General features: G+C 46.7%; 2 protein-coding genes across 10 annotated transcripts in view; one reads left to right on the plus strand and one right to left on the minus strand.

Annotated features, from left to right (window-relative positions):
* RAD51 (RAD51 recombinase) overlaps positions 1-8,504 on the plus strand; it is a 38,552-nt gene extending 30,048 nt beyond the window's left edge. The window contains exons 7-10 of one of the 2 annotated variants that reach the window (XM_055278746.2): positions 4,856-4,969; positions 5,654-5,783; positions 6,009-6,130; positions 7,215-8,504. In XM_055278746.2, the coding sequence (XP_055134721.1) occupies positions 4,856-4,969; positions 5,654-5,783; positions 6,009-6,130; positions 7,215-7,338 (490 nt within the window). In that variant the 3' untranslated portion in view covers positions 7,339-8,504. The remainder of the gene's footprint in view (positions 1-4,855; positions 4,970-5,653; positions 5,784-6,008; positions 6,131-7,214) is intronic. The other variant, XM_055278748.2, reaches the window with a different exon arrangement.
* RMDN3 (regulator of microtubule dynamics 3) overlaps positions 3,082-26,093 on the minus strand; it is a 29,278-nt gene continuing 6,266 nt past the window's right edge. For 2 of the 8 annotated variants that reach the window (XM_063639112.1, XM_055278744.2), the window contains exons 5-13: positions 22,055-22,337; positions 21,124-21,226; positions 16,894-16,954; positions 14,901-14,976; positions 14,377-14,454; positions 14,048-14,146; positions 13,708-13,761; positions 13,544-13,624; positions 3,082-5,885 (exon numbers count right to left, since the gene is read on the minus strand). In XM_063639112.1, coding sequence (XP_063495182.1) covers positions 5,847-5,885; positions 13,544-13,624; positions 13,708-13,761; positions 14,048-14,146; positions 14,377-14,454; positions 14,901-14,976; positions 16,894-16,954; positions 21,124-21,226; positions 22,055-22,337 — 874 coding nt within the window. In that variant the 3' untranslated portion in view covers positions 3,082-5,846. Of the gene's footprint in view, positions 5,886-10,216; positions 10,547-12,312; positions 13,021-13,543; positions 13,625-13,707; positions 13,762-14,047; positions 14,147-14,376; positions 14,455-14,900; positions 14,977-16,893; positions 16,955-21,123; positions 21,305-22,054; positions 22,338-26,093 lie in introns of those variants that run through there. The other 6 variants (XM_063639111.1, XM_063639110.1, XM_055278745.2 and 3 more) reach the window with 3 other exon arrangements.

Genomic DNA, 26,093 nt, shown 5'->3' on the forward strand with positions numbered 1-26,093 from the left:
ATTCCACTAATATGTGGTACTTCAAAATCAAAGAGACAGAAAGTAGAATGGTGGTTTTCTGGGGGTAGGGAGACTGGGGAGTTATTGTTTAATGGTATAGTTTCAGTTTGGGATGATGAAAAAGCTCTGGAGATGAATAGTGGTGATGGTTGCACAGCAGCATGAATGTCCTTAATGCACCTGAACGGTATACTTTAAAATAGTTAAAATGCTCAATTTAATGTTATATGTGTATAAAGTTTTTAAATACATCCTCAAAATTGTTTTACTTCTTTTCCTTTGTCTAGGGTCAAATGTGGTAATTTAGTCCCTGCCACACATTTTAGGGAAACCCAGTGATAAAACAATTTAATTGTATGCTGAGATGTCAGACTCAAGTTGGAACCTGCCTAAATAAATTGAGGAGAATATTCTCTCTCGTTTTATAATCAAATTATCTTTCCCAGCTTATAATTTGAGGACTGCAACCTATTGAATATATACCACTGAAACGTAAAATTAGGTTGGAATGGTAATTGCAGCTTTTTGTCTCTGCCTACAAAATTCCTATGAAGGAAAAGGAATTACTCTTTTGTAGCCTGATGTTAGTTTTCTGAAGATGTATATACTTAATTGTGTCTTCCTTCTCAAAATTGTTTTGGCAATCCTGTACAGCATTCATACTTTTACTGTTTTAGTAGTTTAAGGATTATCTTTTGGACAGAGTCACTAAAACATTCTCTTGTAACATAAATAAGTATTTAGATAGGATAGATGACCTAGTAGAATATAGGCTATGAGGACAAGAACTTTGATTTGGTCACCCACTGGATGCCCAAGCAATAAAGCAATGCATTCAGGATTTGTTAATGAATATTTTGCTCACAAAAAAATAGTTTTTTTTGTTTGTTTTTTTAGAGATGGGTCTCACTCTGCCCCCACTAGAATGCAACGGTGCAATCATAGCTCACTGCAACTTCTAACTCCAGGGCTCAAGCAGTCCCCCTTCCTCAGTGTAGCTGGGATTACAGGCACACACCACCAAGCCCAGCTAATGTTTTTCTTTCTTTTTTTTTTTTTGAGACGGAGTCTTGCTCTGTTGCCCAGGCTGGAGTGCAGTGGCGTGATCTCGGCTCACTGCAAGCTCCGCCTCCCAGGTTCACACCATTTTCCTGCCTCAGCCTCCCAAGTAGCTGGGACTACAGGCTTCCGCCACCATGCCCGGCTAATTTTCTTGTGTTTTTTAGTAGAGACGGGGTTTCACCGTGTTAGCCAGGATGGTCTTGATCTCCTGACCTTGTCATCTGCCCACCTTGGCCTCCCAAAGTGCTGGGATTATAGGCGTGAGCCACTGTGCCTGGTCTATTTCTTATTTTTGTAGAGATGAGGTCTCACTGTGTTGCCCAGGGTGGTCTCAAACTCTTGGCCTAGAGTGATTCTCCCTCCTCGGCCTCCCAAAGTGCTAAGATTACAGGCAGGCATAAGTGACTGTGCCTCGCTGAAAAATATGTTTACATAGAAATTTCATTAATTTGTTTTAATCAGGTCTCTTTATCAAGAAAAAATTTTATAATTGAATTATATTTCTGAGAATGTCACAAGGCCTCCTTAAGCTAATAAAATAGTCCTCTTTCATTCACAGCAAAAGAGCCCTTACTGATTAATTTTTGCCATGCCCTGAAGAATATTAGCCCCCATTCATGTTACTGTAGCTCTGGGGTTCCCAGAACATGGTCCCCAGAACAGCAGCATTACCATTACTTGAGAACTTGTTAGAAATGCAAATTGTCTGATGGGACTTCAGATCTACTGAATCAGAAACAACTAGATACTCGGGCTAGCAACCTGTTTTTAACAAGCTCCCCAGGTCCAGGCATCATGGCTCACACCTGTAATCCCAAAACTTTCAGAGGCCAAGGGAGTGGATCACCTGAGGTCAGGAGTTTGAGACCAGCCTGGCCAACATGGTGAAACCCTGTCTCTACTAAAAATACAAAAACTAGCTGGGCATGTTAGCGGGCACCTATAATCCCAGCTACTCGGGAGACTGAGGCAGGAGAATCACTTGAACCCAGGAGGCGGAGGTTGCAGTGAGCCAAGATCGTGCCACTGTACTCCAGACTGGGCGACAGAGTGAGACTCCATCTCAAAAAAACAAACAAAACAAAACAAAAAAAAATGCAAGCTCTCTAGGTAATCTGATGCTTGCTAAAGTTTGAAAACTATGACCACAAATTGCTAGCCTTTCTTGAAAATCTGAAGTACTGTGAAAGAATGACAGAACTCCTTTGAGATGAGCTTAGTTTTTCAAACTTATATGTTAAGAATAACCTGAGGTATTTGTTAAATATACAAATTACCAGGCTCTTCCCTGATAATTGTAGTTCATTGAGTCTAGGTTAGGCCCAGGAATTTTTTTTTTTTTGAGACAGAGTTTCACTCTTGTTGCCCAGGCTGCCAGGCTGGAGTACAATGGCGTGATATTGGCTCACTGCAACCTCCGCCTCTCGGGTTCAAGCGATTCTCCTGCCTCGGCCTCCCAAGTACCTGGGATTACAGGTGTGCACCACCACGCCTATCTCATTTTTGTAATTTTTTTAGTAGAGACTGGGTTTCGCCTTGTTGACAAGGCTAGTCTCCAACTCCTGACCTCAAGTGATCCGCCTGCCTTGGCCTCCCAAGGTGCTGAGATTACAGGCATGAGTCACCACAGCCTGCCCAGGAATTTGTTTTCTAACAGGTGTTCCAGGTTATTATCTTTAGGGAAGTTCAAGAAACACTATGAAAGAGGATGCTATGGCCAGGCGCGGTGGCTCACGCCTATAATCCCAGCACTTTGGGAGGCCGAGGTGGGTGAATCACAAGGTCAGGAGATCGAGACCATCCTGGCTAACACGGTGAAACCCTGTCTCTACTAAAAATAAAAAAAAAAAAATTAGCCAGGCGTGCGTGGTAGCGGGCGCCTGTAGTCCCAGCTATTCAGGAGGCTGAGGCAGGAGAATGGCGTGAACCCGGGAGGCAGAGCTTGCAGTGAGCCAAGCTCGCGCCACTGCACTCCGGCCTGGGTGACAGAGTGAGACTCCGTCTCAAAAAAAGATGGTATTTCCAGCCAACTTGTCCCAAGCTGTGGGAATTCCATGTCCTGCTTCTGGAGCCTGAGCGCAGAGGTTCCCGTAGTTTTTTTTGTGAGCGCCGCTGAGAGAAAAGCTAGGATAACTCTTTATTCTGGTAAACGTTCTCTGTTTTTATAGCAAGTAGATAATCTCCCTTTCTTTTTTAATTTTTAATTTTTTAAAATTTTATAAATAGAGACAGGCTTTTGCCATGTTGCCCAGGCTGGTCTCAAACTCCTGAGCTCAAGTAATCCTCCCCACTCAGCCTCCCAAAGTGCTGAGATTACAAGCATGAGCCACCGTGCCCAGCCTCTTCTCCCTTTCTGATAGTAGATTATATCAGTGTATTTTTTTGTTCATTTGTTTGTTTGTTTTTGAGACAGAGTCTTGCTCTGTCACCCAGGATGGGGTGCAGTGGCGTGATCTCAGCTCACTGCAACCTCTGCCTCCCGGGTTCAAGCGATTCTCCTGCCTCAGCCTCCCAAGTAGCTGAGAAGCAGGGATTACAGGTGCCTGCCACTACACCCAGCTACATTTTGTATTTTTAGTAGAGATGGTGTTTCACCATGTAGTCCAAGCTGGTCTCAAATTCCTGATCTCAAGTGATCTGCCCACATCAGCCTCCCAAGTTGCTGGGATTACAGGTGTGAGCCACCACGCCCAGCCATATCAGTGTTTCTTGAGGCAGAACTAGAAGACTTGTGCAGTAAAGTACTTACACTTGTTATATCTTTTTTTTTTCACCATATATTCACGATCTAAATAGAGAAAACGTATATCTCTTCATTCTTGTTTTATTTGGTCAGGATCGTAAGGTGTAACTCTATCCTAATGCCATCTGTTTATCCTCATGATAGAATCGTGAACCTAGAACATAATCATAGCACACTGGGTTTTATGTAAACATTCTTTTTTTTTTTTTTGAGATGGAATTTCACTCTGTCACCCAGTCTGGCATGCAATGGTGTGATCTCGACTCACTGCAACTTCTATCTCCTGCGTTCAAGTGATTCTCCTACCTCAGCCTCCCAAGTAGCTGGGATTACAGGTGCCTGCCATCACGCCCGGCTAATTTTTGTATTTTTAGTAGAGATGGGGTTTTGCCATGTTGACCAGGCTGGTCTCCAACTCCTGACATCAGGTGATCCACCTGCCTCGGCATCCCAAATTGCTAGGATTACAGGTGTGAGCCACTGCACCTGGCCCTCAAAGAATAGATTTGATTTAGGTCGGGCGTGGTGGCTCACGCCTGCAGTCCCAGTATTTTGGGAGGCCAAGGTGGGTGGATTATGAGGTCAGGAGGTCAAGACCAGCCTGATCAATATGGTGAAACCCTGTCTCTACTAAAAATAAAAAAATTAGCCATGCATGGTGCTGCACACCTGTAATCCCAGCTACTCGGGAGGCTGAGGCAGGAGAATCACGTGAACCCAGGAGGTTGAGGTTGTAATGAGATCACGCCACTGCACTCCAGCCTGGGTGACAGAGCAAGACTCCGTCTCAAAGGAAAAAAAAAAAAAGAATGGATTTGATTTATCCTGAAGATTTGCCAGGTAGAGCTCCAGAGTAGTTGGATGCTATCATCTCTCTGCTTATAGTTTGCCTGAACTTCTTAATAGAAAGGGAATTACATTCTTTGGCCCTGAAACTACTGTCAGTACCACTTCTTCCCTACCTATTCAGGCAATTTAAGTGGCAGAAATGAATTCCTCATCTGCCTGAGTTCTGTGTGCAGCCTAAAAATGTTCTCTCCTTTCTCATAGGTATGGTCTCTCTGGCAGTGACGTCCTGGATAATGTAGCATATGCTCGAGCATTCAACACAGACCACCAGACCCAGCTCCTTTATCAAGCATCAGCCATGATGGTAGAATCTAGGTATGTGCTCAGTATAAGACATCAAATATGTTCTTAGAGTCCTTCCCTGAATCTTGTAATGGCTATTTGGCCAGATTGATAGTAGTTTGAATTAGAAATGAGGAGGTTTAAGTATAATTCCTGTGTTGACACTCTGGCTTTGTAGTTTAGGTCAAGTCACTATTAAAAATGAAACCATAATCTACTTGAACTTGCGGGAAATCTTGTTAAATGGTGCCTCAGATGTTAGTGCTGTGCAAATATTTTAATAAAACATCTATATACAGGCCAGGCGCAGTGGCTCATGCCTGTAATCCCAGCACTTTGGGAGGCTGAGGCGGGCGGATCACGAGGTCAGGCGATCGAGAACATTCTGGCTAACATGGTGAATCCCCGTCTCTACTAAAAAAATACAAAAAAATTAGCCGGGTATGGTGGCGAGTGCCTGTAGTCCCAGCTACTCTGGAGGCTGAAGCAGGAGAATGGAGTGAACCTGGGAGGCAGAGCTTGCAGTGAGCCAAGATCGCCCCACTGCACTCCAGCCTGGGCGACAGAGCTAGACTCCCATCTCAAAAAAAAAAAAAAAAGAAAGAAAGAAAATCTATACACAAGAAAAACGATGAATATGAGATTTTAGGGTGGTAAGGAAGGGAGCAGAATCTGACAGGCTAGAAATAGGCTTCAGAGAATCCTTGTTTCCTATAGGTATGCACTGCTTATTGTAGACAGTGCCACCGCCCTTTACAGAACAGACTACTCGGGTCGAGGTGAGCTTTCAGCCAGGCAGATGCACTTGGCCAGGTTTCTGCGGATGCTTCTGCGACTCGCTGATGAGGTAAGTTGTGGGATAGGGACAGAGAATGCCTCCTTTCAGTGGCTGTGAATTCCAGGAGCCTTGCTAGGAGGCCAAGACATCAGTGCCTGAGATCATCAAGCTCTATTAGAAAAGGAAGAGGAGAGACATTAGTTATTCGTTACTTTGTGGGGGAAAGTGGTGGCAGCATTAAGGCTCTTGGAGTGTCTATGGCCACAAAATTGACATTTATCCTTTCCCCATCAGTTTGGTGTAGCAGTGGTAATCACTAATCAGGTGGTAGCTCAAGTGGATGGAGCAGCGATGTTTGCTGCTGATCCCAAAAAACCTATTGGAGGAAATATCATCGCCCATGCATCAACAACCAGGTAAGGTGTTGATGGGATCAGTTCTTCTTTTTGGAATGTCATGTTAACTGTGAAGCAGACATGAAGATATAACATTTTCATTTAAGCCCTGTTAAAGCTACTGTCGTATAGACACTTAGGAACTCTTGCTAATCTAATTAACATGCTCTGGTTGGTATAGATGTTTTAGTTCATAAAAGAATTAAAAACCCACAAGTGTGGAAGAATGAATATGAATAATTGATATGCCTCTCCCCCATTATTTAAAAAATGTTTGGGCTGGGCACAGTGGCTCACACTGGTAATCCCAACACTTTGGGAGGCAAAGGTGAGAGGATGGCTTGAGGCCAGGAATTCGACACTAGTAAGGGCAACAAAGTGAGGCCCCTGTCTCTACAAAAAAAAAAAGTAGCTGGTGTGGTGGCGTTTGCCTGTAGTCTTAGTTACCCAGGAGACTGAGGCGGGAGGATCAGTTGAGCATAGGAATTCGAGGCTGTGTTGAGCTACGATCACACACCACTGCACTCTAGCCTGGCAAAAGAGCAGGACACTGTCTTGAAAAAAATTTTTTTCTTTTTTTTTTTTTTGGGGGGATGGAGTCTCGCTCTGTCACCCAAGCTGGAGCGCAGTGGGATGATCTCGGCTCACTGCAAGCTCTGCCTTCCGGGTTCACACCATTCTCCTACCTCAGCCTCCCAAATAGCTGGGACTACAGGCGCCCGCCGCCACGCCTGGCTAATTTTTTTGTATTTTTAGTAGAGATGAGGTTTCACCATGTTAGCCTGGATGGTCTCAATCTCCTGACCTCGTGATCCGCCCACCTCGGCCTCCCAAAGTGCTGGGATTACAGGCATGAGCCACCATGCCCGGCCTAAATTTTTCTTTTTTTAGTGTTTGTTTTAATATGGACAATCCACTGAGAGGGGCCAGGGCAAAAATGGATTCTGCCAGGTTGGAAATGCACTAAGGAAAACAGTACAGAAACATTCCCAGGGTCCTTCTAGGAAGAATATATGTCTAAAAAATTTTCAGCTCTGTTATAAAGTCAGGAATGGAATTGTTTAATTATAATAAATTGGTGCTTTGGTCTGTGTCTTTGGGTCAGATTGTATCTGAGGAAAGGAAGAGGGGAAACCAGAATCTGCAAAATCTACGACTCTCCCTGTCTTCCTGAAGCTGAAGCTATGTTTGCCATTAATGCAGATGGAGTGGGAGATGCCAAAGACTGAATCATTGGGTTTTTCTCTGTTAAAAACCTTAAGTGCTGCAGCCTAATGAGAGTGCACTGCTCCCTGGGGTTCTCTACAAGCCTCTTCCTGTTGTGACTGCCAGGAAAAGGCTTCTGGGAAAACAGCTATTTTATCAGCTTTTCTGATGGTGTAAACAGGAGACAGGTCAGTAGTCACAAACTAATCTAAAATGTTTATTCCTTCTGTAGAGTATTAATCTCTGTGTGTTTTCTTTGGTTTTGGAGGAGGAGTATGAAGTATTTTTGACATGGTGCCTTAGGAATGACTTGGGTTTAACAAGCTGTCTATTGGACAATCTTACGTTTCCAAGAGAACTAAAGCTGGAGAAACCTGACCCTTCTCTCACTTCTGAATTAATGGTAAAATAAAATGCCTGAGCTATGTAGCAAAGGGAATGGGTCTCTGCACAGATTCTTTTTTTCTGTCAGTAAAACTCTCAAGCAGGTTTTTAAGTTGTCTGTCTGAATGATCTTGTGTAAGGTTTTGGTTATGGAGTCTTGTGCCAAACCTGCTGGGCCATTAGCCCTTCACCACCTACCTGCTTGGTCTTTTATTGCTAAGACTAACTCAAGATAATTCTAGAGTCTTAAGCATTTCAGGCCAGGTGTGGTGTCTTGGCGCCTGTAATCCCAGCACTTTGAGAGGCCGAGGCGGGTGGATCGCTTGAGCCCAGGAGTTTTAAGTCCAGCTTGGCCAAGATGGTGAAACCCCAGCTCTACAAAAAATGCAGAACTTAATCTGGACACACTGTTGCACGTGCCTGTAGTCCCAGCTACTCGATAGCCTGAGGTGGGAGGATCACTTAAGCCTGGAAGGTGGAAGTTGCAGTGAGTCGAGATTACACCGTTGCATTCCAGCCAGGGTGACAGAGTGAGACCATGTTTCAAACAAGAAAGCATTTCAGAGGCTAAGTAAACAGATTTTATTATGAGGCTTCTAATAAAGTAGTTATTAGTAGTGAATGTGCTGTTCATAGCAATTATTGCAGTGCAAGCTATTTCAAGACAGGGTTTCCATAATCTTTTTGGCACTGTATAGGGGTGATCAGTTTCTGTTACTTTAAGATTTGAAACCAGAAAAGAAAGTCCCACTTGCAGATGATTGTGCTTAAAACCTAATGGAAAATAAAAGAAAGACATACCATGGCTTGCCTTGTGACCCTTTTTTTTTTTTTTTTTTTTTTTTTTTGAGATGGAGTTTCACTCTTGTTGCCCAGGCTGGAGTGCAATAGCGTGATCTCGGCTCACCACAACCTCCGCCTCCTGGGTTCAAGCAATTCTCCAGCCTCAGCCTCCCCAGTAGCTGGGACAACAGGTGCCCACCACCAGGCCCTGCTGATTTTTGTATTTTTAGTAGAGATGGGGTTTCACCATGTTGGCCAGACTGGTCTCAAACTCCTGATCTCAGTGATCTGCCAGCCTTGGCCTCCCAAAGAGTTGGGATTACAGGCACGAAGCATCACACATAGTCCTACAATGCTTTGTTTTAAAAGCATTTCATCTTTTTTGAGACAGTCTCTCGCTCTGTTGCCCAGGCTGGAGTGCAGTGGCACAACTCACTACAACCTCCACCTGCCAGGTTCAAGCAATTCTCCTGCCTCAGACTCCCGAGTAGCTGGGATTACAGGCACATGCCACCACGCCTGACAAATTTTTTTATTTTCAGTAGATAAGTTTTTCACTATTTTGACAAGGCTGATCTTGAACTCCTGACCTCAGGTAATCCGCCCACCTCGGCCTCCCAAAGTTCTGGGATCACAGATGTGAGCCACCACGCCTGACCTGTCTTTAAGGATTAAGAATCAGGGGCCGGGCCGGGCGTGGTGGCTCACGCTTGTAATCCCAGCACTTTGGGAGGCCGAGGCGGGCGGATCACGAGGTCAGGAGATCGAGACCACGGTGAAACCCCGTCTCTACTAAAAATATAAAAAATTAGCTGGGTGTGGTGGCGGGTGCCTGTAGTCCCAGCTACTCGGAGAGGCTGAGGCAGGAGAATGGTGTGAACCCGGGAGGCGGAGCTTGCAGTGAGCCGAGATTGTGCCACTGCACTCCAGCCTGGGCGACAGAGCAAGACTCTGTCTCAAAAAAAAAAAAAAAAAAGAATCAGCGGCCAGGCATGGTGGCTCACGCCTGTAATCCCAGTACTTTGGGAAGTCGAGGCGGGTGGATCACCTGAGGTCAGGAATTCGAGACCAGCCTCAACATGGAGAAACCCCGTCTTTACTAAAAATACAAAATTAGCTGGGCATGGTGGTGCATGCCTGTAATCCCAGCTACTTGGGAGGCTGAGGCAGGAGAATCGCTTGAACCTGGGAGGCGGAGGGTGCGGTGAGCCGAGATTGCACCACTGCACTCCAGCCTGGGCAACAAGAGCGAAACTCCATCTCAAAAAAAAAAAAAAAAAAAAAAAAAAATCAGAGACTGGGCCGGGTGCACATCTGTAATCCCAACGCTTAGGGAGGCCAAAGTGGGTAGATCACTTGAATCAGGAGTTTGAGGTCAGCCTGGGCAACATGGTGAAACCCTGTACAAAAAATTTAGAAATTAAAAAATTATTTGGGCATGGTGGGATGCACTTGTAGTCCCTAGCTACTCCGGTGGCTGAGGTGGGAGGATCCCCTGAGGTTGGGAGGTAGCAGCTGCAGTGAGTCCTGATCACACCACTGCACTGCAGCATGGGTGAGAAAGCAAGGCCCTGTCTCAAAAAAAATCAGATTGAAAAGTAGCATTGTCAATGTCCCTGGAAGCCAGATGCCAAATGGAGTTTATGGGACTCTTTTTTTCCCCTTTACCTCATTTCACTAGTTAGGACTTCCAATCCAGATCTTACCCAAAGTGCTCAGTGACCACCCAAAACGTTTTCCTGTTTTTTACATTAATTTATTGTATATTTAAGGTATACAACATGTTATGAGATATTAATACATATAAGGAGGCCAGGCACGGTGGCTCACACCTATAATCCCAGGACTTTTTGGGGCCGAGGCGGGCAGATCACCTGAGGTCAGGAGTTCGAGACCAGCCTGACCAACATGGAGAAACCCCATCTCTACTAAAATTACAAAATTAGCCGGGCGTGGTTGCACATGCCTGTAATCCCAGCTACTCAGGAGGTTGAGGCAGGAGAACTGCTTGAATCCGAGAGGCGCAGGTTGCGGTGAGCCGGGGTCGTGCCATTGCACTGCAGCCTGGGCAACAGGAGCGAAAGAAACTTCGTCTCAAAAAATATGTATATACAAAACTTAGCTGTGTGTGGTGGTACACACCTGTAATCCCAGCTACTTGGGAGGCTAAGGCAGGACAATCACTTGAACCCAGGAGACGGAGGTTGCAGCGAGCCCAGATCGCATCACTGCACTGCAGCCTGGGTACAGAACAAGACTCCATCTCAAAAAAAAAAAAAAAAAAACAACAAAACATTATAGTAAAATGGTCTTAAGTGTCCTATGACACTGATTTCCTTGCCAGGAAGAACAGTTTTCAGCCTGGTCTGGCTCAGGTACCTTTTCCTCTGAATGCTCGTGTTATTGGTGGCTGGGCCAAGCCCTGTTTATTTTCTGTACAGAATAGTCAGTGTTCCTAAAGATTAAAAAAAACCCTTTAAAACCTCTTATTCACACCTTAATCTTTTGGTGACAGGTCTCACATGAGCTGGCTAGGAAAAAAAACTGCTACAGCCTTGCTTGAAAGTCCTCTCAGTGCCACTGTGCAGGATGCCATCCAGAGCTTCCTTAAAGGTATTGGGGGAGACGAGGGATGCGGGTGACAGAAATACCAGGGTAACCTTGTTTTTCCCTGAGGACATTATTGAGACCCTTAGTGGGAGGGATTTCTGGTAAGGGGCAATTTTGTGTTTGCCTGTTCTTTGGGAATATCACCTGGAGATAGATGGATTCCCAGACCCACCAAATCTAGGTTTTAGACCAAAAAAGAATGTTTTATTATTAGAATTGAGTATATCTCAGGTCCTCTTTCATTACTACACCACAAAATAAATCTGGGGGCCAGGAACAGTGGCTCACACCTGTAATCCCAGCACTTTGGGAGGCCGAAGTGGGTGGATTGCCTGAGGTCAAGAGTTCGAGACCAGTCTGGCCAACATGATGAAACCCCATCTCTACTAAAAATACAAAAAAAAATTAGCTGGGCATGGTGGTATGCCCCTGTAATCCCAGCTACTCGGGAGGCTGACGCAGGGGAATTGCTTGAACCAAGGAGGTGGAGGTTGCAGTGAGCCAAGATTGTGCCACTGCACTCCAGCCTGGGTGACAAAGTGAGACTCCTCCAAAAAAAAAAAAAAAAAATCTGGGTTGGTATAATAAAGACACAGTGACATTCTGGATTAAGAGGTTGGTTCTTATATGAAAGCATCTCAATCATCTTTTTTTTTGAGACAGAGGTTTGCTCTTGTTGCCCAGGCTAGAGTGCAATGGTGTGATCTCAGCTCACTGCAACCCCCGCCTCCCAGGCTCAAGTGATTCTCTTGCCATAGCCTCCCTAGTAGCTGAGATTACAGGGGTGCACCACCATACCGAGCTAATTTTTTTTTTCTGTATTTTTAGTAGAGATGGGGGTTTCACCATGTTGGCCAGGCTGGTCTCAAACCCTTGGCCTCAAGTGATCCACCCACCTCAGCCTCCCAGAGTGCTAGGATTACAAGCATGAGCTACCACGCTCGGCCTAAGCATCTCAGTCTTAAATTTTCTTCTAGGTAGATTTAGGGGTTTGTGCTTGTGGCCCTAAGAATGAACATGAGAAGGGCAGGGAGTACCTGCTTAGTTGCAATAGGCCTTGTTTAGGCTAAAACTAAGCTCGGTACCTGTATTTTATATACTGTAGAGCATTAACCATAACCTGCCTGCAATAGCCTCTGTAGGTGGAAACAATTATGGAGTTGTCAAGTAAGTGTAGGTGGAAACAATTATGGAGTTGTCAAGTAAGAATAAAGAGCTGATAACATCAAATTTGGTTTATTTCAAGTTTGTAACAAAATATATTCTAGGCAACTTTTCAGACATTGTTTTATATCATCATAAACCCTATACCACTGCTGTCATTCCAAAAGCTGCCAGGACACTGGAAGTCATCAAGTGGTCCAGCCCAGGAATACAGGTAGAATTGACATGATAGGTGATAAGAAAGCAATGTCTATGGGCCACTCTGATCCCTCTTTTTACCTTGGTAGGTAAGGTATGATCTTAGGACTATATGTATTGAGTCCTATTAGTCAGTGAAAAAGATTAAAGTGACAAGTTCTGTGCTTTGTTCCTATAGCTTTGAAGTTCATCCACCTCACCAGCAACTGGAAGGTCTCAGGTCTTGCAGGTTCCACCCATGTGTAATCCTGGGGCAGGTGTGAATCTTGATTTTTTTGAGAGATTACTCAAGGGAAAGAACAACAGAAACTGAAGCCATGAGTACTGCCCCAATTCTAGATTAGGTTACAGGTTAGAATAAATTAACTAATGGGGAATGGTAGTGGGTAGCAGTCAGACCCAAGAGACAGATTTGTGTGGTTTCCTGATCTCAGCAAGGTCTAAGGAAAAAAGCCTCCCCGCCCCCCTGCGTTAAATAGTGGCATCAAGTCATGAAGGCCAGTGAAATGTGGTTAGTCTCCTAAAGTGACTTCCAATTCTTCCAGGTCCTTCTGGAGAGCCAAATCCTAGGGAGACAAAGAACAAATCTAGGACTCAAAATTTAAACCAGCATTTTCCCAAACCGGTGGAACCTAAGAAGAGGGGCCCTTTGCTTCCTTCCTGAGCTCTGCTAGTCTTTTTCCTACTTTCCCAGGATAGCCTGGAGCCTATTAAATCTGTCTCTTTCCCTAGAGGTAGACTCTTTTTTCCTAGGGAAATAAGACCTCTAGGAAAGATTATTTTCTAAAAATGTCACATGATGATTCAGTGATGACAGGCAGTTTTGTTTTTTTTGAGATGGAGTTTCGCTCTTGTTGCTGAGGCTGGAGTGCAATGGCACGACCTCAGCTCACTGCAACCTCCACCTCCCGGATTCAAGCGATTCTCCTGCCTCAGCTCCCCGAGTAGCTGGGATTATAGGCATGCACCACTAGGCCCAACTAATTTTGTAATTTTAGTAGAGATGGGATTTCTCCATGTTGGTCAGGCTGGTCTTGAACTCCTGACCTCAGGTGATCCTGCCCAACAGGCAGTATTAAAAAGCCTTACCTCCTTCGTGACATCTGGCAGCTCCAGGGCCAACTTCATCCACCATCTAGCTTCAGAGTTTTTCCCTAGTTCTCTGTAGCACTGAAAAGAGACAACAGTGAAACCTGATACTGTGTACTTTCAGGAGTTCCCAGATCTATGTTGAAGTAGACAAATGAGTTTACCTTGGAAATATATACCCTTCCTGCTTTGGAAAATCCTGGCTGTAGTTCTTCAGCCTGGGAAAAGGGACAAAGATATTTCAGTAAGAGGTTCCTATATTCTAATCAAGCTGAAGTTTATTAAACTAGATTTCTAGTCCCCAACCATGTGGCTGATTCAGTGGGTCTGAAGAAATCTATATTTCTGATAAGCTGTGCAAGTGATTCTGATTTTCCCATAGAACAGGCAAACACAAAATTGCCCCCTACCAGGAAAACCCCTCCCATTAAGGGTCTCAATAATGTCCTTAGGAAAAAACAAGGTTACCCTGGTGTTTTTGCCTGCCACCTGCCCCTCTCATACCTTTAGGAAGCTCTGGAGGGCATCTTCCACCGTGGCACTGAGAGGGCTTTCAAGCAAGGCTGTAGCAGTTTTTTTTTCTAGCCAGCTCAGGTGAGAGACCTGCCACCAAAAGATCAAGGTGTGTATAAGAGGTTTTAAAAGTTTTTTTTATCTTTGGAGATATACTGAAAATAGGGTCAAACAGGGCTGGGTCCAACCACCAATAATACCAGCATTCAGAAGAAAGGGCACCTGAGCCAGAGAGGCTGAGGATCTTGTTGTTCTTGGCAAGGAAATCGGTGTCAGAAGACATTTAGGACCATTATGTCAAGCACTGAAATGCAGCTTACCTGATAGCACCACCTGCCAAGAAGAAAGTGAGCCATGGGGTTTTCTGGCTGGAGAGCAATGGCTTTGTCCACATGCTCCTAAGGGCAAAATGTAAACTAACGTCAGACACCAGAGTTGCTAAAAGAAAGGCAAGGGCCGGATGCAGTGGCTCATGCCTGTAATCTCTACACTTCGAGAGGCTGAGGCAGGTGGATCACCTGAGGTCAGGAGTTCAAAACCAGTCCTGGCCAACATGGTGAAACCCCATCTGTGCTAAAAATACAAAAATTAGCCGGGCATGGTGGTACATGCCTGTAATCCCAGCTACTTGGGAGGCTGAGGCAGGAGAATCGCTTGAACCCAGGAGGTTGCAGTGAGCCAAGATCACACCACTACACTCCAGCTTGGGCGACAGAGTGAGACTGTCTCAAAAAAAAAAGAAAGGCAAGTCACTGAGGCTGTAGAAAAGTTTGGCAGGGAGCTGGAAAGGAGCAGGGAATCTGGGATAGGCCAGCACAAGGAAGGAGGAAAAGCCTGTCCTCACCTTGAAGCTAAAGCCACTCTGGATGCGCCTCTGGATGCTCTCATGCTCAGCCAGCTGACCACAAAGCACCGCATACCTAGGGGGGAAGCAGCAAGCTCAGGGACAGGGGCTGAGTACCATCACTGCAAGGAATGGATGCCCCACCCACAGCCTAGTTGCATTGTCCCCTATCCCTGTACCCTCAACTAGAGCTGAAAATACCTAATTTTCATCTGTACATAATCCCCTCTCTTCACAGACCTCTGGCCCCAATTAGTATTCTTTTTTTTTTTTTTTTTTTTTTTTTTTGAGACGGAGTCTTTCTCTGTCCCCCAGGCTGGAGTGCAGTGGCGTGATCTCGGCCCACTGCAAGCTCCGCCTCCCGGGTTCACGCCATTCTCCTGCCTCAGCCTCCCGAGTAGCTGGGACTACAGGCGCCCGCCAACACGCCCGGCTAATTTTTTTGTATTTTTAGTAGAGACGGGGTTTCACCGTGTTAGCCAGGATGGTCTCGATCTCCTGACCTCGTGATCCGCCCGCCTCGGCCTCCCAAAGTGCTGGGATTACAGGCTTGAGCCACCGCGCCCGGCCCAATTAGTATTCTTTAGTAGATAATGGTACGCTTACAAGTCTCCAAAGTATTCTAGGTATAAAAAAGGCTGAGTTCACCACAGTAAATCTCTCTTACACTTAAGAATATTTACGCAAATTCTCAGTCTGTATCTCCAAATTTCCCCTCTAAGGAGTACAGCCACAGGCATTAATAAAAACTTGAAAAGCATGAAAATAATCAGCATAAAAGTATAAGACCTGACTATACTACTTATCTTCTGGGAAGACAAAAAAAGTGGGTCTCATTAGCCTTTAAGCATACAGGTGTATCACTGGGACTTGGGAAGCACTTTCTTAGGATAGTCACATTGGGAGGGGATATTCTAGGAATTTCTAATGTTAACTTGGAAACCAACAGAACCAGAGGAAGAAAGACCTCCTGTATATGCCCTCTCCCCCACATCCCCCCTCCCAAAGGGAACCAACCAGCCAGCTTCCCATTGTCTGTCTTCAGAAACAAAGTCTTACTCTCCCATCCCCCCAGCATTGTTCCTAGCAGCACAGTTGACATTAGATGAGTAACCAGCCCAAGTTGCTTTTTCATGTATATGCTAAGTATGGGGGGGGGGGGCGGATATCAGACATTTCTAGAGGCTCATTTCCATGTTTAATCCAAACAGCTGTTCCTCAGGAATAGCTATTTATCCTTGGAAGCCCAGGGAAGCAATGACACCCAAGAAACAGTTACCTGGCCTCTGAGAAGAACCCTTGCAGAGATAAAAGTTTCAGCAACAGATGGAGAAACACAGCCTCTCACTTAGCTCACAGTCTGAGGGTGGAGACATGGAAAGCAAGGGTGGCAGTGGGAAAGGAAAGGAACATTTTCACTAAAACTCAGGTGCTGGAACCAGACCCCAGGATATGAGTTAGTCCTGGCCCAGGTAAGTTGACAGAACTTTGCCTCACGTGAGACCACAAAAAGGGCTGATGTTTTTACAGCCTAATAAATTGACCACTAAACTTCCCGGGGGGTGAGCTCACATCTCCTCACAACTTCCTCACACGAACCAAGCAAAGAAGCCAAAGTACCAGCAGCCAGGGATCACACACGGGAAAGAAGAGCTTGTGCAGGATAGGGGAGCTGTAGATTGTCCCAGCCTCCTGAAAGCCAAGAACTTGTTTTGTAGCTAGGATGACTCTTAACAAAGCTACTCATTTCTCCAAGCCCCATCAGAAAAAAAGCTTGTATTCCCCGCTTGCCTCATCCCTAAGCCACCTCCCCTACCAGAAACTTCCCTTGTCTCTGGCTAGGGGTAGACTGAGGCATGTGGCGATACAAGCCAGAGCTCCCTCTCCTGGATCCTTTGGAAAATGCCTCTGTGGCCCAGGCAGAGAAAAGAAAGGGCTGTCCTCTGCTTTGGCCCTTGCTGGCTCTTCCCAGAACACTGCAGGGTGTTATTACCACAGGTGACAGTCAGCACTCTCATCCCCCTTCTCCAGAGCAGCCTCTGCTTCTTCTTTTCCTGTAGGACAAAGGTAGATCCAGAGTTGATATAGCTCTTATGCACACTTTCATAGGAAGGCTTGTGGGAAGAATGACTGCTTTAGCTCTCACCAATCCCTGCCCAGCTTGGACTTGTTTGGAAATAGTTGTGAACTTGAGCAGAATGAAAGGCCGCAAAGAGGCCAGGCACAGTGGTTCACGCCTCTGTGCTGTGTAATCCCAGCACTTTGAGAGGCTGAGGCGGGTAGATCACCTGAGGTCAGGAGTCGGAGACCAGCCTGGCCAACATAGTGAAACTCCATCTCTACCAAAAATACAAAAATTAGCCGGGCGTGGTGGCAGGCGCCTGTGGTCCCAGCTACTCAGGAGGCTGAGGCAGGAGAATCACTTGAGCCTGGGAGGCAGAGGTTGCAGTGAGCCGAGATTACACCACTGCACTCCAGACTAGGTGACAGCAAGACTGTCTCAGAAAAGGCTGCAAATGGCTTTTAAGGGAAGACTTCAGGGATGACTTCTGCTTCACCTTGGCTTCCCCATCTGTCATTAGAAACCCCAGTTACCTTCTTTTTATAATGCCCACCTGATGTGCTTGAAGCAGATTTTAGCATTTAAAATATAAAAGGTTCCAGCCAGGCATGATGGCTTATGCCTGTAATCCTAGCACTTTGGAAGGCCGAGGTGGGTGGATCACTTGAGGCCAAGTGTTTGAGACAAGCCTGAGCAACATGGTGAAACCTTGTCTCTACTGAAAATATAAAATTAGCCAGGCATGTTGGCACATCCTGTAGTCCCAGCTCCTCAGAAGGCTGAGGCAGGAGAATCACTTGAACCTGGGAGGCAGAAGTTGCAACGAGCCAAGATTGCACCACTGCACTCCAGCCTGGGCGACAGAAACTCCACCTCAAAAAAAAAAAGATCCAACACAATCAGAAATTGTCCCCAACAGACCTTGCTCTGGAGGGGCAGTGTCCATGAATCTCAAGTTGTATAAAATTTTAGTAAGTAGGGATAGAGATCACAGCTTTGAAAAAATTCTCTAAAGGGGATGGGTACATTGGCTCACACCTATAATCCTAGAACTTTGAGAGGCCAAGGAGAGGATAGCTTGGGACCAAGAGTTCAAGACCAATCTGGGCAACATAGGCAGACCCCATCTCTTTAAAAAAAAAAAAATTCTCAAAAGGATCCATGATCCAACAATATTAATTAGCTCTAGGCCAAAACTCTTTCACAAGAGCCATATGGACTGAGGTCTGACCAGAGATGATGTTCACTTAGTCTTACCCAAGTTTTCTAGGTTAGTGTTCTAACAAAGAAATGAAAGCCCATACACATGAAAGTTCTGACAAGCGTCACTTAAGAGTATCGAGGCTGGAGCTTATGGACCACCAGATAAGGACCATCATGCCTATGCATGGGAGAAGACACTGCAACATAGGAATTTTTTTTTTTTTTTTTTTTGAGACAAGAGTCTGGCTCTGTCGTCCAGGCTGGAGTGCAATAGCACGATCTTGGCTCACAGCAACCTCTGCCTCCAGGTTCAAGTGATTCTCCTGCCTCAGCCTCCTGAGTAGCTGGGACTACAGGCGCCTGCCACCACGCCCGGCTAATTTTTGTATTTTTAGTAGAGACGGAGTTTTGCCATGTTGGCCAGGGTGGTCTCAAACTCCTGACCTCAGGCAATGCACCCGCCTCAGCCTCCCAAAGTGCTGTGATTACAGGTGCGAACCACCGTGCCCAGCCAAGAATTCTTTGAAGAAAACAAGTTTGGAAGGAACATGGAGAAAATTGAACAAATGTAATGTATTGAGGTGGTAAACTGGCTAATCTGAAATGTTTTCCTCTTTTTTTTGAGACAGGGTCTCTCTGTTGCCCAGGCTGGAGTGCAGTGGCGCAATCTCAGCTCACTACAACCTCTGCCTCCTGGGCTGAAACAATCCTCCTACTGGCATGTTCCACCACCATGCCTGGCTAATTTTTTAAGGTTTTTTTTTTTTTTTTTTTTTTTTTTTTGGTAGAGACAAGGTCTCATTATATTGCCCAGGCTGGTCTCTAACTCCTGGGCTCAAGCAATTCTCCTGCCTTGGCCTTCTAAAGTGCTAGGATTATAGGCATAAGCCACCACACCTGGCCACAAATGCATTTTTAAGACAACTGATGCTGTGAAAGACACTACCTCTCTTCACAAACAGAAGGACCACATGGCCCCACCAATGAGGGATGCTGCCTCTTTGGGGATTTCTCTCCGCCCTCTTCAAAGTACTGTCTCACTAGGAAAATAATAGCAATGAATGAGACAACTAGTTCCTGCCAAGCTAGACATACAGTGTTGTAGACAAGACATTGCCTGAGACCCCACAGAATGACTACCTCCTGGTGGTCCAGCTCCTAGAGATACAATAAAATAAACTTTATACCCAGTAAGGATAATTCTTAAAGGCTGTGATCTCAGAGCAGAACTCTCAAAGACATTCCATAGTCATCTGACCTCCAGCAGGTAAAGATTTGTCCATGGGTGCTAAGCTCAGGCCAGACCAACCAAGTACTGCCCCTCTAACCACTGCCTCCACTTGTCTTTGGGGTTCATGCTGGCTACTAGCACTAATAAGAGATGATCAATGATCAAGAGGGAAAGAAAAGGTTGTTGACATGAGTCCAAAAATCAGCCCAAAAGCTGACTGAGAATCCTCACCTGAAATTTAGGAGGGAAAACAAACTTTTGGAGAGAAAAAGTAATCTTAAATAAGCATCTTTTGTTAAAACTTCCAGGAATTGCCGGGCACGGTGGCTCACACCTGTAATCCCAGCACTTTGGGAGGCCGAGGCAGGCAGATCACGAGGTCAGGAGATGGAGACCATCCTGGCTAACACAATGAAACCCCGTCTCTACTAAAAATACAAAAAATTAGCCGGGCGAGGTGGCGGGCGCCTGTAGTCCCAGCTACTCGGGAGGCTGAGGCAGGAGAATGGTGTGAACCCCGGGGGGCGGAGCCTGCAGTGAGCCGAGATTGCGCCACTGCACTCCAGCCTGGGCGACAGCAAGACTCTGTCTCAAAAAAAAAAAACAAAAACAAAAACAAAAAACTTCCAGAAATTTTTCTGAGGGTCTACAGAGACATCCTACTCAATTGGTCTGTTCTTTCTCCATCGACAGAATTCTACAAATGTTTAGAATGTTAACCTTGAGGTATTGTTTGAGTACACATTATCAAGGATTCAATAATATTTGTAAGGCTGTACTTATAATAGAAAGGTAGACAAATCCATTTTAGACAGTTAACTGGCCAGGCATAGTGGTTTATGCCTGTTATCCCAGCACTTTGGGAGGCCTAAGTGGGTGAATCACTTGAGGCCAGGAGTTCAAGACCAGCCTGGCCAACATGGTGAAACCCCATCTCTACTAAAAATACAAGAATTAGTCGGGTATGATGGCATGTGCTTGTAATCCCAGCTACTAGGGAGGCTGAGGCAGGAGAATTGCTTGAGCCCAGGAGGTGGAGGTTGCAGTCAGCCGAGATCAGGCCACTGAACTCCAGCCTGGGCAACAGAGAAAGAATGTTTAAAAAAAAAAAAAAAGACATTAACTGAACCACAGACCTAGAAACCCATTACCCATTGATGGTACCTGACTCAGTGTGTGGAGTTCAGCAGGACACATCAGGCTCTAAAGTCCAAGGATTCTCTGACCTCATGACAGACAAGGCCAAGCTCTGAGCCTGGCACAGGTCAGATGCACCCTATCCTCCAGGGTGGAGCCTTTGCCAACAGACTTGCCAAGTGGATTGCGGAGTCTTCTAAGCTAGCTATATTCTTAGAACACCTGCCCCACCGGCTCCATAACCGAAATCAGATTTGTAAGCAGCAGCAAAAAACCTCAGGTTAAGAAAAAAGGTTTTGCCCTCTGTGGCTAGAGAGTGAGAAAAATGAGTAACGTTGATAGGATACAACTACTCCTAAAAACACATGCACGTGTGTTACTAATCAGCATGATATACAGATAAGCAAAGACTGCTCTCTTCTTCCAGAGGAGAAAGCAAGGGTCTTTGGGAGCCAGAGTTTGTCCCTAGCGGGTAACTGAGCCACAACTGCTGACAGCATCTTGGTGGTTCCCCGGGTCCCCAGGCAGATGGGCCAGCCCCACCCCTGAATCAGTCAGTCACCTTCCCACAGGAAACTGTCAGCACTTACCATCTAGGGCATATGACTTCTTCTCGCTCACCTCCTCAGTGAGCTCACACATGTCACTGTAGGCTCGGGCCAGGCGCCAGAGAAAGTCCTGCCGGCTTCCATACTGCAGACCAGACAGAAACGGGTGAGGCCCCTTTTTCCTCAGCTGTGGAGAATGGGGGCCTTGGCCTTCCCCCACACCCTAGGTTTGAATTTCCAAGCTAGTATGTTACAGTCGTCAATATCAGGCCAGCTCCTGCACGCAGCCTTCCCCCTAGTCATCCCTTCCCACGTGCAGTTAATGTATGACACATTCTCTGTCTAGCCAGTAGCTTGCACAATCACAGGGTGAGGGCATTCTGGCTTCCTAGAACTGCTGGGAGGAAAGGTCAACTCCAAGATGTCATAAGGCACGGGAGGACTTTTGCTGACACATGGAGAAAGTGTGAAAGGAAAAAGGAAACTTCTAACTTCTGGTGGAGGGCATTTATACCTGGGTGGGCATAAATTTTGTCAGTGAACCTGAGAAGAGAATTGTGGTTGAGTGACCTACACAGTTGTCACTTGTAATGGGGCTGGCAGCTTGGACTCTGCCTCAAGGGAAACAAGAGGAGAAAAAAAAAATACAGTTCTTTCCACATTTCCCCCTAGAGGTGAGAGGTAGAGCTCTTTCTACAGTAGCTCTACAGAAGGCAGAGAACTACACTCCCCCTCCCCAGAGGGAAGGCAGCTCTGGGGCAAGCAGTACACTGGCCCTAGGGTCCACACTGGGCCTCCTTGGAAGAGGATATGTGACCTGGGGGACAGATGCAAAACCAGCTGTCTCACCATTTCTCGTCCCATGTCACCTTGTAGGGGCAGCAACCACATGGGCCTTCATTCCCCAGGGGTCAGGAGCAGAGAGATGGAGGGAGGGAGGGAAGGAGAAGCAGACAGGCAGCTGGAGCCTCACCACCAGCTTGTTGTTGAGCAGCAGCTGGAAGCCCTCCCGCTTGCCTTGCTCATCACCGCTGTGCAGCTCGTCAGCCTGCTGCAGGAGGGGCAGCACATCCTCCAAGCCTGAGGAACCTCCAGCCTCCAAGGCACTGGAGGCACCCGAAGCTGCCTCTTCCTCCAGGTCAAGAGAATCCTTTCTCCCCATCTTCACAGTCTCGCAGCTCACTTCATCTTCCCCGTCCTCACTTTCTTTGTCAGAGTCCCGCTCATTGTCAGACTCCGCATTGGCTGTTGTGTAACTGGCAGAGAAATGTAAGGGACAACAAGAGGATTATTCAGCTCAGAGCCGCTAGGGTCTGTCTATCCCTCACCCCCAAAGAAGCACTCTACATGGCATTGTCCAAAGCACCAAATCACAATCATTCATACCTCTTAAGGGCAGACTTTTTTCTTTTTTTTTTTTTTTTTTTTTGTTTTTGAGACAGGGTCTCGCTCTGTCACCCAGGCTGGAGTGCAGTGGTTCGATCTTGGCTCACTGAAACCTCCACCTCCTGGGCTCAAGCAATTCTCCCACCTAATTTTTTTGTAGAGATGGGGTTTTACCATGTTGCCCAGACTGGTCTCAAACCCCTGGCCTCAAGTGATCCACCCACCTCCGCCTCCCAAAGTGCTGGGATTACAGGCATGAGCCACCATGCCCAGCAGAAATCATTATTTGAGAGAAAGTTTCCTATGGGAACTAAGGGCTGGGAAAATGATCCGGGAAGGAAAGAGTAGCCAACCAGCTGGGGCCCTGTGACAGTTAAGGCAAATGTGAGAAGCCCCTGCTCGTTTTTGCCTTATCAGTTAGAGACACTTGCCAGAACCAACATGGGTGGGTGCAGCCTCAGGCCATGGGCAGCCACACACATCCACAAACTCGTAACCTCTGGCCCAAGTCAACAACCAAACCTAAACCGCAACAGGAGTAGCCCTTAGTAACCTTGAGAACTTAAGGGTGTGAGGAGAGGTGATAGGAACCACTTTGCAGCCAGAAGCAAGAAGGGGAAGACGATGCAAACCACCCCCTGAAAAGGTGTTTGGGGGGCTGCCATATGCCAGGTGGCTCCTAAGGAGCCCCAACCCTGATGCACCCACTAAAGAGGAAGCCGAGTTTCTCTTGGATCTCAGCCACCAGCAGCTGATTAGGGTGTTTTCCCTAAATGCCTAAAATAGATAAGGACTGAGCAGGGGAAAAGGTAGGACTTCTGGGGGTCAGAAGCAAACACAAGACTGGGCACGGTGGCTCACACCTGTAATCCCAGCACTTTGGGAGGCTGAGGTGGGTGGATCACGAGGTCACGAGATCGAGACCATCCTGGCTAACACAGTGAAACCCCGTCTCTACTAAAAAATACAAAAAATTAGCCAGGCCTGGTGGCAGGCGCCTGTAGTCCCAGCTACTCAAGAGGCTGAGGCAGGAGAATGGGCGTGAAGCCGGGAGGCAGAGCTTGCAGTGAGCTGAGATCGCACCACTGCACTCCACCCTGGGTGACAGAGCAAGACTCCGTCTCAAAAAAAAAAAAAAAGAGTAGGCTCCCTGTGGCTGGAGCAAAACAGGACTGAAGGAGAGATGACACACACACACCTACAAATAAAGTCAATACATGACAGCCTAACGTCAGGGCAGAAGTGCTGTCCTGCCCAGAAAACCAGAAACCACAAGGCGGCAGGCTCTGAAGGTTCTGGAAGTAAGCAACCAGACCTGGTACCCAGTCCGTGCTGACTGCATCCTTACAGAGGAGCTTCAGCCTCGTCTAAAAAAGAGGCCCCAGACACAGCTACTACAAGAACTTGTAAGGTATTTAAAACCTTTCCTAACCACACCTTTGTTTTTTAAGAGGTTATCCAAGTAGATTTCTCCTTTAGTTATTAGAAAAAACAAAAACAACACCTTTAGAAATTAAAGGGACAAGGATAAGTGTCATTAGATTTCGTAACCAACCTGGGTACTGATGAGCGAGACCACCCACGGGCAACCTAGAGAATGAAACTCCCAACTGCACCTGCCAGATTGAGAAAAATCAAACCAGAGTCTCCTCTGCCCAGCCAGGCCCAAATGCAAAATGGGTAGGTGGTTTATCTGGAATGGAAAGCTGGAATTACATCATCTCCCTTTGCTAGAAAGAGGGGGAGACCCTATTTCTTGCTGGGTTGAGGGCTGCCTCAGCCAATCAGGAGTCTAAACAGGAGTCTCTCTGCCTCCAGCACTCCCAGGGAGGGACCTAGCCCTGCTGGAGCCCAGGCATCAGCACAGAATCCCCTGGGACCTGAGCTGTGATGCTGCCATCCCTCTGGATCCTAAAGGCCCAGCTCACAAAGCCAAGAAGAGAGGTCAGGGAGCCTTGCTGCCACAAATAGAGTGAAAGATGGTAGAGCCCTGTGAGGCAGGGAGGCTCCAGGGAAGCTAGCACAGAAAGTGGACTTTAATTGCATCTCAGCCCCACTTTAAGGAACCCTTATCAATCTGAAACCCTGCTGCCTGGGGCAGCTTCTGGGACCTCAGAAGAGATTAATCACATGCCAAGGGCTACCACATTTACACCATTCTCTCTCACTTTCCACCTCCCAGACTAACCTAGCCAACCCTTGGAGAAATCTACCAGAGAGGAGTGACCCTTTTAACATACCCTGAGGCTTTTGAGATCTGCCAGAAGGCCCTTTGGTCCTGTGCACTCCGGAGGACAGGAGTTCCCACAGTGGGCCAGAGACCCAAGGCTCCCTCTGAGCAAGGAGACTGCCACTCTACTCTTAAGCAGTAATGAAGGACTCAGTTACACACATCTCCCCTCCTGGCAAGTAAGTTTCTCTTAACTCCACCTAAACCATGTTAGAGACTGAGTGTGAGGCCTTCAAAGATAACGAGGCACATGGACCCTGACCTTGAGATAAGACACAACTTAATGAGGTCATAAATGCCCAAGGAGTCTTCACGATGAGGCTGCAGACAATCTCTCTTGGCTGAGATGCCTGGGAAGGCTTGCTGGAGGAGCTGGTGTTTTAGGGCAAGTTGGGTTCTGACAGAGGGAACTCAAGCTGTGTTTGGTACAATGCCCGGGGAACAAGCTCACAGAGCTGCACAATGATTCTGCCTCTGCCACCCTCAATCTCCTGAGAACTCAAAGTTGTTATTTGGAAGAAGGAAGGAATACAGCTTTCAGTGAAATCAAGCAGCCCATCAAATCTCAGCCCTTCATCCCTCAAAGCAGCTCTCCTTGCCCCAAGACACACATGTTCAAAGCCATTTCAGAGTTTGTAAACTCCTAGAGCTCCCCCTTGACCTACATGGCAATGACCATGGCACAAAGAATCATTCACCACGGCCACTGCCCTAGAGAACATCCAGCTCAACCACAGTGTTGCACCACCACCTGCTCTCATGCCACGGGACTGGGCATGGGACACAGCCTGATGGAGCTATAATTAAGAAACTCACCCTTCCCCTTGCCCCATCACAGGTGTCTGGCAGCCCTGGCCTGCTCCTTGTGGCCTTGGGAGTCCCAATGAGCACCCCCAGCAGTGAAGGACCCACAAGTGTCCCTGGTTAACTGCTCTGGCTCCCACTGACCCCAGAAGTTTGTACTTTATTTTTTTGAGATGGAGTCTTTCTGTCGCCCAGGCTGGAGTGCAGCGGTGCAATCTCGGCTCACAACAAACTCCACCCCCTGGGTTCAAGTGATTCTCCTGCCTCAGCCTCCGGAATAGCTGGGATTACAGGCGCATATCACCACACTCAGCTAATTTTTGTATTTTTAGTAGAGACAGGGTTTCGCCATGTTGCCCAGGCTGGTCTCAAACTCCTGACCTCAAGTGATCTGCCCACCTCAGCCTCCCAAAGTGCTGGGATTATAGGCATGAGCCTCCACACCCCAGCCTCAGTAATTTTTTTTTTTTTTTTTTTTTTTTTTAAGACAGAGTACTGCTCTATCACCGAGGCTGGAGTGCAGTGGTGCCATCTTGGCACACTACAGCCTCCACCTCCTGGGTTCAAGTGATTCTTCTGCCTCCGCCTCCTG

This window comes from Symphalangus syndactylus, chromosome 5 (genome assembly GCF_028878055.3).
Source record: "Symphalangus syndactylus isolate Jambi chromosome 5, NHGRI_mSymSyn1-v2.1_pri, whole genome shotgun sequence".
NCBI lineage: Eukaryota > Metazoa > Chordata > Mammalia > Primates > Hylobatidae > Symphalangus > Symphalangus syndactylus.